This window comes from Stomoxys calcitrans, chromosome 1 (assembly GCF_963082655.1).
Source record: "Stomoxys calcitrans chromosome 1, idStoCalc2.1, whole genome shotgun sequence".
NCBI classification, from domain to species: domain Eukaryota; kingdom Metazoa; phylum Arthropoda; class Insecta; order Diptera; family Muscidae; genus Stomoxys; species Stomoxys calcitrans.
Window position 1 is genome coordinate 159,393,067 of NC_081552.1, and position 12,080 is coordinate 159,405,146.

A 12,080-nucleotide genomic window follows, 5' to 3' on the forward strand; every position below is an offset into this window, starting at 1 on the left:
AAGGAGTGAAGCTAGCCGCTTGAAATTTTGCAAAAATACTTCTTACTAGTGTAGGTCGGTTGGTATTGTAAATGGGCCATATCGGTCCATGTTTTGATATAGCTGCCATATAAACCGATCTTGGGTCTTGACTTCTTGAGCCTCTAGAGTGCGCAATTCTTATCCGATTGGAATGAAATTTTGCACGACGTGTTTTGTTATGATATCCAACAACTGCGCCAAGTATAGTTCAAATCGGTCCATAACCTGATATAGCTGCCATATAAACCGATCTTGGGTCTTGATTTCTTGAGCCTCTAGAGTGCGCAATTCTTATCCGATCAGAATGAAATTTTGCACGACGTGTTTTGTTATGATATCCAACAACTGCGCCAAGTATAGTTCAAATCGGTCCATAACCTGATATAGCTGCCATATAAACCGATCTTGGGTCTTGACTTCTTGAGCCTCTAGAGTGCGCAATTCTTATACGATTGGAATGAAATTTTGCACGACGTGTTTTGTTATGACATCCAACAACTGTGCCAAGTATGGTTGAAAGCGGTCCATAACCTCATATAGCTGCCATATAAACCGATCGTGGGTCTTGACTTCTTGAGCCTCTAGAAGGCGCAATTCTTATCCGATTGGAATGAAATTTTGCACGACGTGTTTTGTTATTATATCCAACAACTGTGCCAAGTTTGGTTTAAATCGGTCCATAACCTGATATAGCTGCCATATAAACCGATCTTGGGTCTTGATTTCTTGAGCCTCTAGAGGGCACAATTCTTATCCGATTTGAATGAATTTTTGCACGAAGTATTTCGGTATGATATCCAACAACTGTGCCAAGTATGGTTGAAATCGGTCCATAACCTGATATAGCTGTCATATAAACAGATCTGGGGATTTGACTTCTTGAGCTTTTGGAGGGCGCAATTCCTATCCGATTTGGCTGAAATTTTGCATGACGTATTTTATTTTTACTTTCAACAACTGTGTCAAATAAGGTTCAAATCGGTTCATAACCTGATATAGCTGCCATATAACCGATCTGGGATCTTGACTTCTTGACCCCTAGAGGTCGCAATTATTATCCGATATGCCTGAAATTGTGTACGACGGATCCTCTCATGACCATAAACAAACGTGTTTATTATGGTCTGAATCGGTCTATAGCCCGATACAGATCCCATATAAATCGTTCTCTCAATTCTTATACGAATTGGCTGAAATTTTACACAGGTCTCCAACATATAATTTAATTGTGGTCCGAACCGGACCATATCTTGATATCGTTTTAATAGCAGAGCAACTCTTTTCTTATATCCTTTTTTGCCTAAGAAGAGATGCGGGGAAAAGAACTCGACAAATGCGATCCATGGTGGAGGGTATATAAGATTCGGCCCGGCCGAACTTAGCACGCTTTTACTTGTTTGTTTTAAATATATTCTATAATAATATAATATATTTAATTTTGAGACGTTGATGTTTTTTTCCTATTATTTGATACTTTTTTTAAACATCCTGCGAATTTTAAATCCGCTTTCATTCCTGGTTTATGACGTCATTGAGTCAGGCAAGCAGCTCTTTTCCGTTTATAAAACTCATTCTTAAAATAAGGACGAATTTATATATTTGAATTTTATGTTATCAAATTTCATACCAAACTAGCTGACCCGGGCCCACTCCGCTGCGCCTTCTTTTACTTTATATGGAACAAAAGTTTCCTTGGAATATTTATTTTCGACATTTGGTGAAATACAATGCTACGAAAAAAGTATATCGCTTGACTAACAGTTTAACAATATAAGTGCCTTTATCTGAATCCCATATGATCTTTATTGGTCTACGAATTTAAGTTTGGATGTAAGGTGTACTCCCAAATACTTGGCCCTGAAAAATATCAGCATCGTGCTCTTCTCTCAAATACCATTTATTTAAACCCCATATTGCCATTGGTTTAGGGGAGTTTACACGATGAGGGGTCCCCCAAACACATGACCCAAAATAGGTTATCAAATTAGTTTTCTAATCTCAAATACCTTTCATTTGAGTCACATATTGGCATGGCCAAAAAATTTTTTCCCTTTGGGGGTGTTTTGGGAAAGGGGTGATGCCCAAAATACATGGTCCTACATTTGTATATCAAACTCGTATTCTACTCCCAAATACCTTTATTTGAGCCCCATATGGCCGTAAATGTGTCCCCTTTGGGGGAGGTTTTTGGGGAGAGGCGGCCCCCAAACACTTGGTCTCATATTTCGATATCAGATTCTAATTCCGCACTCAAATACCTTTTATTTAAGCCCCATATTCCCATGGTCAGTAAATAAGTCCTGATTGGGGGTGTTTTGGGGAAGGGGTGGACCCCCAGAAACGTGGTCGCACATTTGGATATCAGATTCGTATCCTACTCGCAAATACCATTCGGTTGAGTCCCATATTGCCATGGTCGGTAAATATGTCCCATTTAGGGGTGTTTTGGGGGTTGGGGTGGTCCTCCTAGCACTTGGTTCGACAATTGGATATCAGATACGTTTTATTATCCTAAATACCTTTCATTTGAGTCCCATATTGCCGTGATTAGTGTAAATATATGTTTGGTAGGTTTTAGGGTGGGGCGGCCCCCCTAGGTACCCCATCCGAAATTTGGACACCAAATTTTTATTTTTAGGGTACTATATGAGAGCACACGAAATTTCGCTTAAATCGCACCACCCATCTCCGAGATCTGGCGTTTCTGAAAATTAGGGTAAGGGGGAGGGTCCGCCCCCCTTCAGATATCAAAAAATGTAGTATCCTATTTTCACCACGGGATCATTATACACCATCTGTGAAAATTTCAAATTTCAAACACCAATTGATTTTTATATATTGTATAAGATTTAGTCAGTTTCTTGAATTGAGACCTCAGTACCAATAGTTATATTGAGACCTTAATAGCACCTTTTGTATGCCCACCACCATAGGATGGGAGTATACTAATCTAGTCATTCATGTTGATCTGCGACCCCATAAATATATATATTCTGGATCGTCTCGACATTCTGATTCGATCAAACTATGTCCGTTCGTCTGTCCTTCTGTCGAAATCATGATAGCGGTCGAACGCGTAAAGCTAGCCGCGTGAAATTTTGCAGATACTTCTAATTGATGTAGGTTGTTGGGGATTGCAAATGGGCCACATCAGTTCAGATTTGGATACAGCTCCCATATAAACCGATCTCCCGATTTGACATCTTGGGCCCCTGGAAGTCACAATTTCGTCCGATAGGCTGAAATTTTGCATGTAGTTTTCTCTAATGACTTCCAACAACTGTGCCAAGTACGAGCCATATCGTTATATAACCTGATATAGCTCCCATATAAACCGATCTCCAGATTTGACTTCTTCTACAAGCCGCAATTATTTTCCGATTTATCTAAAGTTTTGCATGCGGTGTTCTGTTACCACTTCCAACAACTGCGCCAAGTATGGTCCAAATCAATCTATAACCTGATATAGCTCCCACGTAAACCGGTCTCTCGATCATCCTTGTTCGGTTCCTAGAACCTTTAATTTTTGCTGATTTGACAGAAGCTCGATATGTAGAACAAAATTATGCCCTTGAATTAAATGTAGTTTGTAAAAATTTTAAGCAGAATCCATGCAGGTAGTTTCCCAAGATTTGGCCCGGCCGAACTCAGCACGCTTTTACTTGTTCGCTGTTAATAGCATCAAATCAGGACTTTACAGTATTGCCGCAAACAACAGTTCAATGCAATATTTTAATCTGTTGCCAGAAAAGTGAAAATTGTATGTTTAACATGAACTGGCAACTTTTTGGTACTAATAAGTACTGTTTGGCACAAACAAAAACTATTATTTGGAGTTAAGATAATTTTTTTTTGTGCCAAATAGTACTTTTTAGTATCAAATAGTTCTTTATGGTACCATATAGTACTTAGTGATACCAAATAGTACTTTTGGTACCAAATGGTTCATTTTGGTACCATAAGTACTATTTGGTACCAAATAGTAATTTTTTGTGCCAAATAGTATTATTTGGTACCAAATACCACGATTTTCATTCAAAGTGTGGGAGACGCATTTTAAACACTCAACTTTTGCCAATGGCTCTCTTAAAGGTATATTGGGCAAGAGTTGCATTTCTGGTCATTTTCAAAATGTTTGAATTGAAGCCCAAAATTTTCTGTCCAGCAAAACACCTAGGTAGTTTGTGGTTTCAGTTTCGTTCTCTCCTCCCAAGGAGACAGGTTCCACTGTTGGTAACTTGTATCTCCTGCTGAAAAAAACTACTTGAGTCTCAGGTGGATTTATGCCAAGACCACTTTCGGTAGCCCATTTCGCTGTTGCACGTAGTATGTCCTGAAGTACATACATCTCTAAGAGTGCTGGAAACTTTTCCCTTACAGCAATATTCACGTCATCAGCATACGCGACCACTTTTGCAACTTTTCTTGCAGAGGCAGTAATATATTGCTAATGCCTATATTCCAAAGTAGAGGAGACAGTGAACCTCAATGAGGTGTTCCCTCTGCTGAACCATCTTTTAAGATCTACAGATCCCAAGTCTGCCGTATTGCATCTTTTAGTAGGTTAGTGACTAGACCTTCTTACCGTAGTGTTGAAGCCTAGCAAGCTCCTTCATGATTATTGAAAGCACCTACAATGTCAAGATATCAAGATGGGCAGATATGGCCAGTTTCAGAGGTACAAAGTCTATTTTTATACCCTCCACCATAGGATAGGAGTATTCTAATTTCGTCATTCTGTTTGTAACTCCTCGAAATATTCGTCTAAGACCCCATAAAGTATATATATTCTTGATCGTAATGACATTTTAAGTCGAACTAGCCATGTCCGTCCGTCTGTTCGCCGACCTAATTTATACATCGGCAGAAAAGTAATTTTATCTATTTTCTTATTTATAAGGATTCAAGTGCCCGAATTCATCATTAATAGTGAAATTATATCAATGTTTAGATATAGCTCCCATATAACCGATCTCAGAATTGATTTCTTGCAGAGCTACAGGTCGCAATTATAGCTGAATTGCTAATATTTTGCACACTATCTTCTCCGATGGCCGGCAACATCCAAGCCAAGTATGGTTCAAATCGGTCCATAGCCTGAAATAGTTCCCATATAAACCGATCTCCCGATTATACTTTCTGAGCTCATAGACGGTGTATTACTTTTCCGAATTGGCTGAAATTTTGCACGATCATGTCTGTTATTACCTCCAATGTCCAAGCTAAGAATGACCTGAATCGATCCATAACCTATCTCTCGATTTGACTTCTTGAGACCCAGAAGCATCAATCGAGAGATAGGTTTCTATGGGAGATATTTGGTTTGGATGTTATAGCTGAAATGATCGTGCAAAATTTCAGCAAAATCGGATAAAATTGCGTAATTTAGGGGCTCAAGAAATATAATCGGAAGATCAGTTTATATGGGAGCTATATTAGCTTATGGGCCTATTTGAATCATATTTGAAGTGGATGCTGGAGGTCATGGAAGAGGTCAGCATGTACAATTTTAGCCAGATCAGTGAATAATTGCACCCGCCATCGAGTGGTACGGTTTCCTTTCGGTTTCATTGCTTTCGGAATGAAAATTACCCTTGTGTTTCTCCATCCCATTGGTATGTCATACATGATACAAGCAGAGGATATCTCCCTAAGCCAAGGAGTCACCCTATCTTGAAATTCAACTCAATTTAGGGCCTGTTGATTTAAAGGAGTCAAAACTTTTTATCGCCCAAAGGATTTTCAACTTAGACACAATTTCCCCAACATCCTCCGACAAATGCATATTAGTGGCAACCTCTTCAGGCGCCACGTTGTCCGTTGAAGAGTTTACTGAGAAAATTGTATCAACTAGTAGTTCTAGTGTTCCCTCACTAGACATTGTCTATGCATTTTCGGACTTCTGAATATATCCCACCGTAATAGGTCTCGAGGAAAGGATCTTCCTTAGACTAGAAGCCTCAGATGTATGCTTCACCCAGCTGAAGAATTGCACCTAGAATCTGTTGAGAATTTTTATTTGTATTTATATGCACCACGCTCTGGTCTCCAAAAGAGATGGTCACACCAGAAAACATAAAAAAGTCCACATAGCCTTTTGGGAAAACCGAAAAAGGACGTTCAAGTGCACAACAAAAAGAGTTTGATAATGTTGATGTGTTTGTTGTTCTCAGCATTGATGATTAGTTTGTATCGGAATAGTGGAAAGTAAGGCTTTATTCTCTCTTACTAGGGAGAGTTTGAAGACTTATCGAGCCCTATTTCGAAACAAAAGCGTATTCTACACCGTACTCAATAGGCTTTCGGTTTGTAGCGCACCTTAATCAATTTGACAAAGGTGTTGATGAAGATACATGGCGTATCAGAAATCGTTATCCACTATGCCAGTCAAAGTGTTTTGAGTGATGACACACACTTGCCCAACTTTTATTATTTATTTGTTATGCTATTCATTGAATAGGCTACCCCTATCAAAAAAAAAAATCCCTGTAAATTTGTTGTTGTTGTCGTATTAGTGTGTTGTGTATTGAGGAGGCAGCCTTTGGCCGATGAAGGACTTCATCGGGTTAATCCGGCACGTTGAACCGGCTCCCATGGTATTGCTATAGGTTTGTCAATATGTGGAATATATGGGTCTTTGAAATCTCCTTCCCCTTATATTGTAGGGAACAAAATAGCCTTTAATCGAATTTACTAAAGCACCATACTTGAACATTTTTTAAGATTCAACTAAATAAATTATTGTGCCAATTAATTTTTCAATACATACCGATCTTCCGAATACACTTCTTGAGCCTCTAGAGGCTGTAATTCATTATCCTTGGTATGGCCTCAATCGGTTTAAAACCTGATATAGCTCCCATATAAACCGAACTCCCCATTGTATTTGTTGAGATTCTGGATGGCGCAATTCTTATCCAATTTGGCTGAAATCTTGCACGATGATTTCGCATATAAACGCCAACAGCTATCCCTAGTATGGCCTGAATCGGCTTTTAACTTGATGTAGTTTCCATATAGACCGATCTCCCGATTATACTTCTTGAGTTTTTTGATAGCGCAATTCTTCTCCGATTTGGCTGATGCGGCATTTTCCTTGTTGTTGTTTTACTTTAAAGCACAATAGAGACGGAATGTTGTTGTGTTAAAAGGCAAAATATCAGTAAAACCAAATAAATGGGCTTTCTTGCAGAAGCGGAAAGTAAGAACATAACAGAACAGACATGCATAGGTAGACCAAAACAAATGTCAACCAGGTTTAAGGAAATTTCTTGAATGAGATATTGGCCACTAGTCAAAGGGAGATGTGTGTCTCAATGGCTGTTTACATTCTATATGCTTTTTTCGAAATCGATAAAAGCAAAAATGAGCTACAAAGCCAGTAGCCACGACAGTGTGAACTTTAGCAGAGCAATAAAATTGATAAGAGAGTTTTCGCCACTTTTCAAATTGTATACCTATTGCCCAATGTCTATTTGTACAAGGATCTGTTGTTAAAGTAATTTCCTTTCAGAAATATGTCATAATTTGCCGTGGTCATTAGCAACACTCCGTTTGAAAAAAAAAAATGCCCAAAGCAATCAATCACATGACTGGTCGTAAAAGGCACATTTTTTAGTTTCAGCAGATTTTTTTTATCAATATATTTTCAATATTTTAACAGATTTTTGTACGATGTAACGATGGCCCTTTTTACTATGTCATATAATGCGTGCACGCTACCTATGCTCAAACCTCTACCGCTGCAATAGCAGAACTACTGCTGTAATAGCAACAAAGTTAACTACTAACAGTCAGCACACCGTGTTTGCCATTTTTCTATAATTGTAACAATCTAACTTAGCAAGTTCATTCTTACAAAGTGTTACAAGCGTAGAGCTTAAAATTTCTTCGTACTGAAACTTGATTCTGGCCCACCGTTTGCCGCAGTTCATCCTTATACTCTTACACAAGCGTAGAGCTTAAAGTGTTTTCGTACTTAATCTTGATTCTGGGCCACTCTTTGCCGCGGAGTAATTAAAGAAAGGTTACTTCCCAACAGCTCATACTTGCTGCGAAAACTTAACACGTAGATTCTGAAGTATAAAATATGCGCCCAAACGCAATAGATTATGTAAAAATAGAATAGTTTCAATGGCATTTCTACAAAGGAAATGTATCGATCGAATATTCGATTATGCTTCTCTGTGTACTCTGAATGGAAGCACTGAAAAACATTTCAACGAAAACAATACCATTCTTCTCGGAAAGATGTCAGCACCTTTCTTTCACAGTGTATTTCACTTTGAAAGCTTTCAGAATAATTGTTACATATTTAATTTTTAGCCGCTTTTGTTTTTTATCTGATGAGTGTGTTTCACTTTCGTTGTACATATCGTACATTTCGAAGCTGACAAAGCCAATCACACGTGAGTTTGAAGATTTGACAACAAACGAAAAAGACAATATACAGACTTCGTTGTTGTCGACACAAATGTTGAAAAATTGTTAGGGTCGGTTTTGTGATGTGCAGTGTACGCTACGTTCATAGAGTAGGCATTATCCAATTTAAGTTAAGAAAAAAACCCCATTGCATGATGTAAGCCCCAATGGATGTCAACCATCTTTTTGGCCACTCCATTAATTCCAAATTTAAGTCATCTTACATTTTCATTGAATTGTAAATTCACCTCAGTTTGATGAGAAATTTGGAGGTCCTTCTTGGGCTCATATGTAATACAATTTTCATTGAAACACCATTTCATCTCACAGATATTGTGCTAACCATCCAATTTTTTGATTTCTTGTGCTTTCGATTCAGATTTGTATGTAGTTCGACGTGACTTCGTGAACTCCTAAAAAAATTTTATCAGACTACAGTAAAATTTATATGTAGTGTTTTTTCATAACTTCCTACATTCGAGATAGGTATCGGTCTATAACCTGAGATAGTTCCCATATGAACAGAAGCCGTGAAAGTCGCAATGGTTATCCGATTTGGCAGAAGTGTGGCACGTGGTGTTCTGTTACGACTTGCCTCACCAATGCCAAGTGTGCTTCAAATCGGTTTTACAACCTCCATATAAATCGTTCGCCAGATATGACAACTTAAGCCCCTGGAAGCCGAAATTGTGCAATTTGGTTGAAATTTTGCACGTAGTATTCTGTTAAGTGTTCTAACATCAGTGGTAAGTATGGCCCAAATCGATCCTGTTATGGCTGTTATAGCTCCCATATAAACCGACCTCCTGATTAGTTTTTTACGGCCTCAAGATGCTGTAATTTTTGGCTGATTTGGAAGAAATTTAGTACGTTAAGTACACAAGTGAACTTCAACCAAGTTAATTTGTGTACATTTACAGTACAGCCCAAGGTGTTTCGTTTCCAAGATTTGACTTGCTAAATTAAGCACATACTAACTAGTTGATAATAAAAACCGGAAGCTTTATCCAGAAGTATACCCTATTGGTAGTGATTATTTTCCATTCAAACTAAAGCTCATATGCCATTATTTCTCTAAATCGAACAATAGGTGTCATTTCTCTTAAATGTTTCGAACTAAGTAACTTACTCAATAGAACCTCAAGTTGCCAGGTAGGGCATTTATGATCAACGAGACGCAAACGAAGCAGAAAATAAATCCGAAACTCCAAACCAAATCTGTTTCTACCAGTTCCCGTTCTAATATTTTCATCACTCGAGCAACATCAGTTCTACCCGAACCTCTTTCAAGAACGGTTCACTCATTCGTTGCTTCGCTAAAAATCCAAACCAATATTGAGTTGAGCTTCATCGATAAACAAATATTTACAGAATAAAAACAGTTTTCTTCATTGCTAATAATTTGCGGCATCTCAAAACAAAAGTAAAAGTGAGCCCGAACATAAATCAAAAGTTCTTTGCGCATTTCCTAAAAAAGCTAATAAATCTATCAAAGTTGAGTGTAAATCTCTTCATTGACGGAAGGATGGAGCCAACATTTGAAATACCGCGCACAACTAAGCCTCCCTGTAAGAATGACCGCAAAGGCTATCTGCAGCGAGTGATGCTGACAAGGTAAATCCATTGAAGAAGGGAGTTAAAAACGTTGCATCTTTATTGTGAGTGTTTTTTGATTTCTGCTTTCCGCAATGTTGTTATGATCACAATGAAAAGAGACTCTAATACAAATATTGTGAATACTCAAATATTTTTTAGACTTTGCTTGCTTAACAGATCTCAAGTGTTTCTAAGGTCTTAGCAATATAAACGCATTTAAATTATTTCACAAAATATTCCTTATATAGGATAGGGAATATGTTCGTATTGTTTAATTCTTGATTAAAGGCCAAAACAGAATGAACGCGATGTGCTTTGTGGGATTTGTTTGCAGAGCTGCATTTTTCATCGCGACGCTTAAAAATAAAACACAACGCGCTTATTCTGTTTTGGCCTTAAGGGATTTAAGCTATTTGGGAATAAATGAGCTGAGATTGTGTCACTAATGTGGAGAAATTCTGCACATGGCAATTTTATACTACGGATGTGGAGTATTTTTTTGGGAAACGTCTAGGTTTTATTTGTATTTTTATTTCATATGAAATATTAAAAGCTTGAGATTTATTAAAGAATCACCTGCCATATGAATTGATCTCCCAATTTAAGCACATAACCCGATTTCGCCAAAATTTAGAGCAATGTGTTAGACCACTTAATATCCTTGCCCAATATTGTAAAGATAGGACCATTATTAATCAAACATCCTGTGTTCATAAAAATAACATTTTCATTCACTAACTGCTGACTTTTTCCGATCTCTAAACATTCTTGTGCAATATTATTTCAGAGTTTTATTTCTGGGTATCTGGCTTGAGCGTCACATAATGGTGTGATATAATCTCCTGACAAGTTTTTTTTTATACCCACCTAGTCATTTCGTTTGTAACACCTCGAAATATCCGTCTAAGACCCCTTAAAGTATATATATTCTTGATCGTCTCGACGTTTTGAGTCGAAATTTTGCACATATACCTAATATTGACGTAGGTCGTTGGGGATTGCAAGTGCCCATATCGATTCAGAATTGAATATAGCTCCCATATAAACCAATCTCCCGTTTTGACTTCTTGACCACCTGGAAGCCGCAATTTTTTTCCCATTAAGTTACAATTTTGCAGATAGTGTTCTGTTATGACTTTCAACAACTGTGCCAAGTATGGTTTTAATCTATAACCTGATATAGCTCCCGTATAAACCGCAACAAGCCGCAATTTGTCATCCGATGTGGGTGAATTTATACATGTGGTGTTCTGTTATGACTTCCAACCGGTCTCGCGATCATCTTTGTTCATTTTTTAGAATCTTTAATTTTTGCTGGCTTGACAGAAGTTTGTTATGTAGAATAAAATTACATATGCCCTTCAACTAAATTTATTTTGTATACATTTTTAGCAGAATCCATGGTGGTGGGTTTCCAAGATTCTTAGAACTTAGAACGCTTTTAGTTGTTGTAGGTTAGGTTAGGTTCAAGTGGCAGTCTGCCGTCAGGCTCACTTAGACGTGTTCGTCCATTGTGATACCACAGGAATAAAAGAAGGAAGATGCCTTCTAGTTCCTACCGTTGAACTATCCAGATAAATTTTTCACAGTCTTGACATTCTACGTCGATATACCCATGCCCGTCTGCGGAAAACACGATAGCTGTCAGACGCCTTAAACTTGCCTCTCGTCATTTTTCACAAATACTTTTTTTGATGTAGGTCAGCGGAGATTGCAAATCTCCACATCAGTTAAGATTTGGTATAGCTTCGATATTGAGCCCTTCTCGCGAAAATGATGTAAGCGACATTTTTTCGATGCTCGTTTTTTATCGATATCAACAGAGGATATCGAATAACGTCCCCTCTTCAAATGTGGGAGCTGCACCATGTACTGTTATGAAATACGGGCGAAAAGATTTTTAAGGTTTGTTAACATATTTGCGGGACCGCGATATGTCGCTTGCATCAAAATTGCACATTAACATAGCATGGAATAATTTGACTATAAATTTGTAAATGTAAAAAATGGGAATGTATGGAATAGTAACGAAAATATTAACT

General features: G+C 37.9%; 1 protein-coding gene across 6 annotated transcripts in view; it reads left to right on the top strand.

Moving 5' to 3' along the window:
* Positions 1-12,080, top strand: part of LOC106092025 (nocturnin) — a 140,325-nt gene that overhangs the window by 102,195 nt on the left and 26,050 nt on the right. The window contains exon 1 of one of the 6 annotated variants that reach the window (XM_013258765.2): positions 9,717-10,056. The exons of 4 other annotated variants lie outside the window; for them this stretch is intronic. In XM_013258765.2, the coding sequence (XP_013114219.1) occupies positions 9,968-10,056 (89 nt within the window). In that variant the 5' untranslated portion in view covers positions 9,717-9,967. Of the gene's footprint in view, positions 1-9,716; positions 10,057-12,080 lie in introns of those variants that run through there. One more of the 6 variants, XM_013258767.2, reaches the window with a different exon arrangement.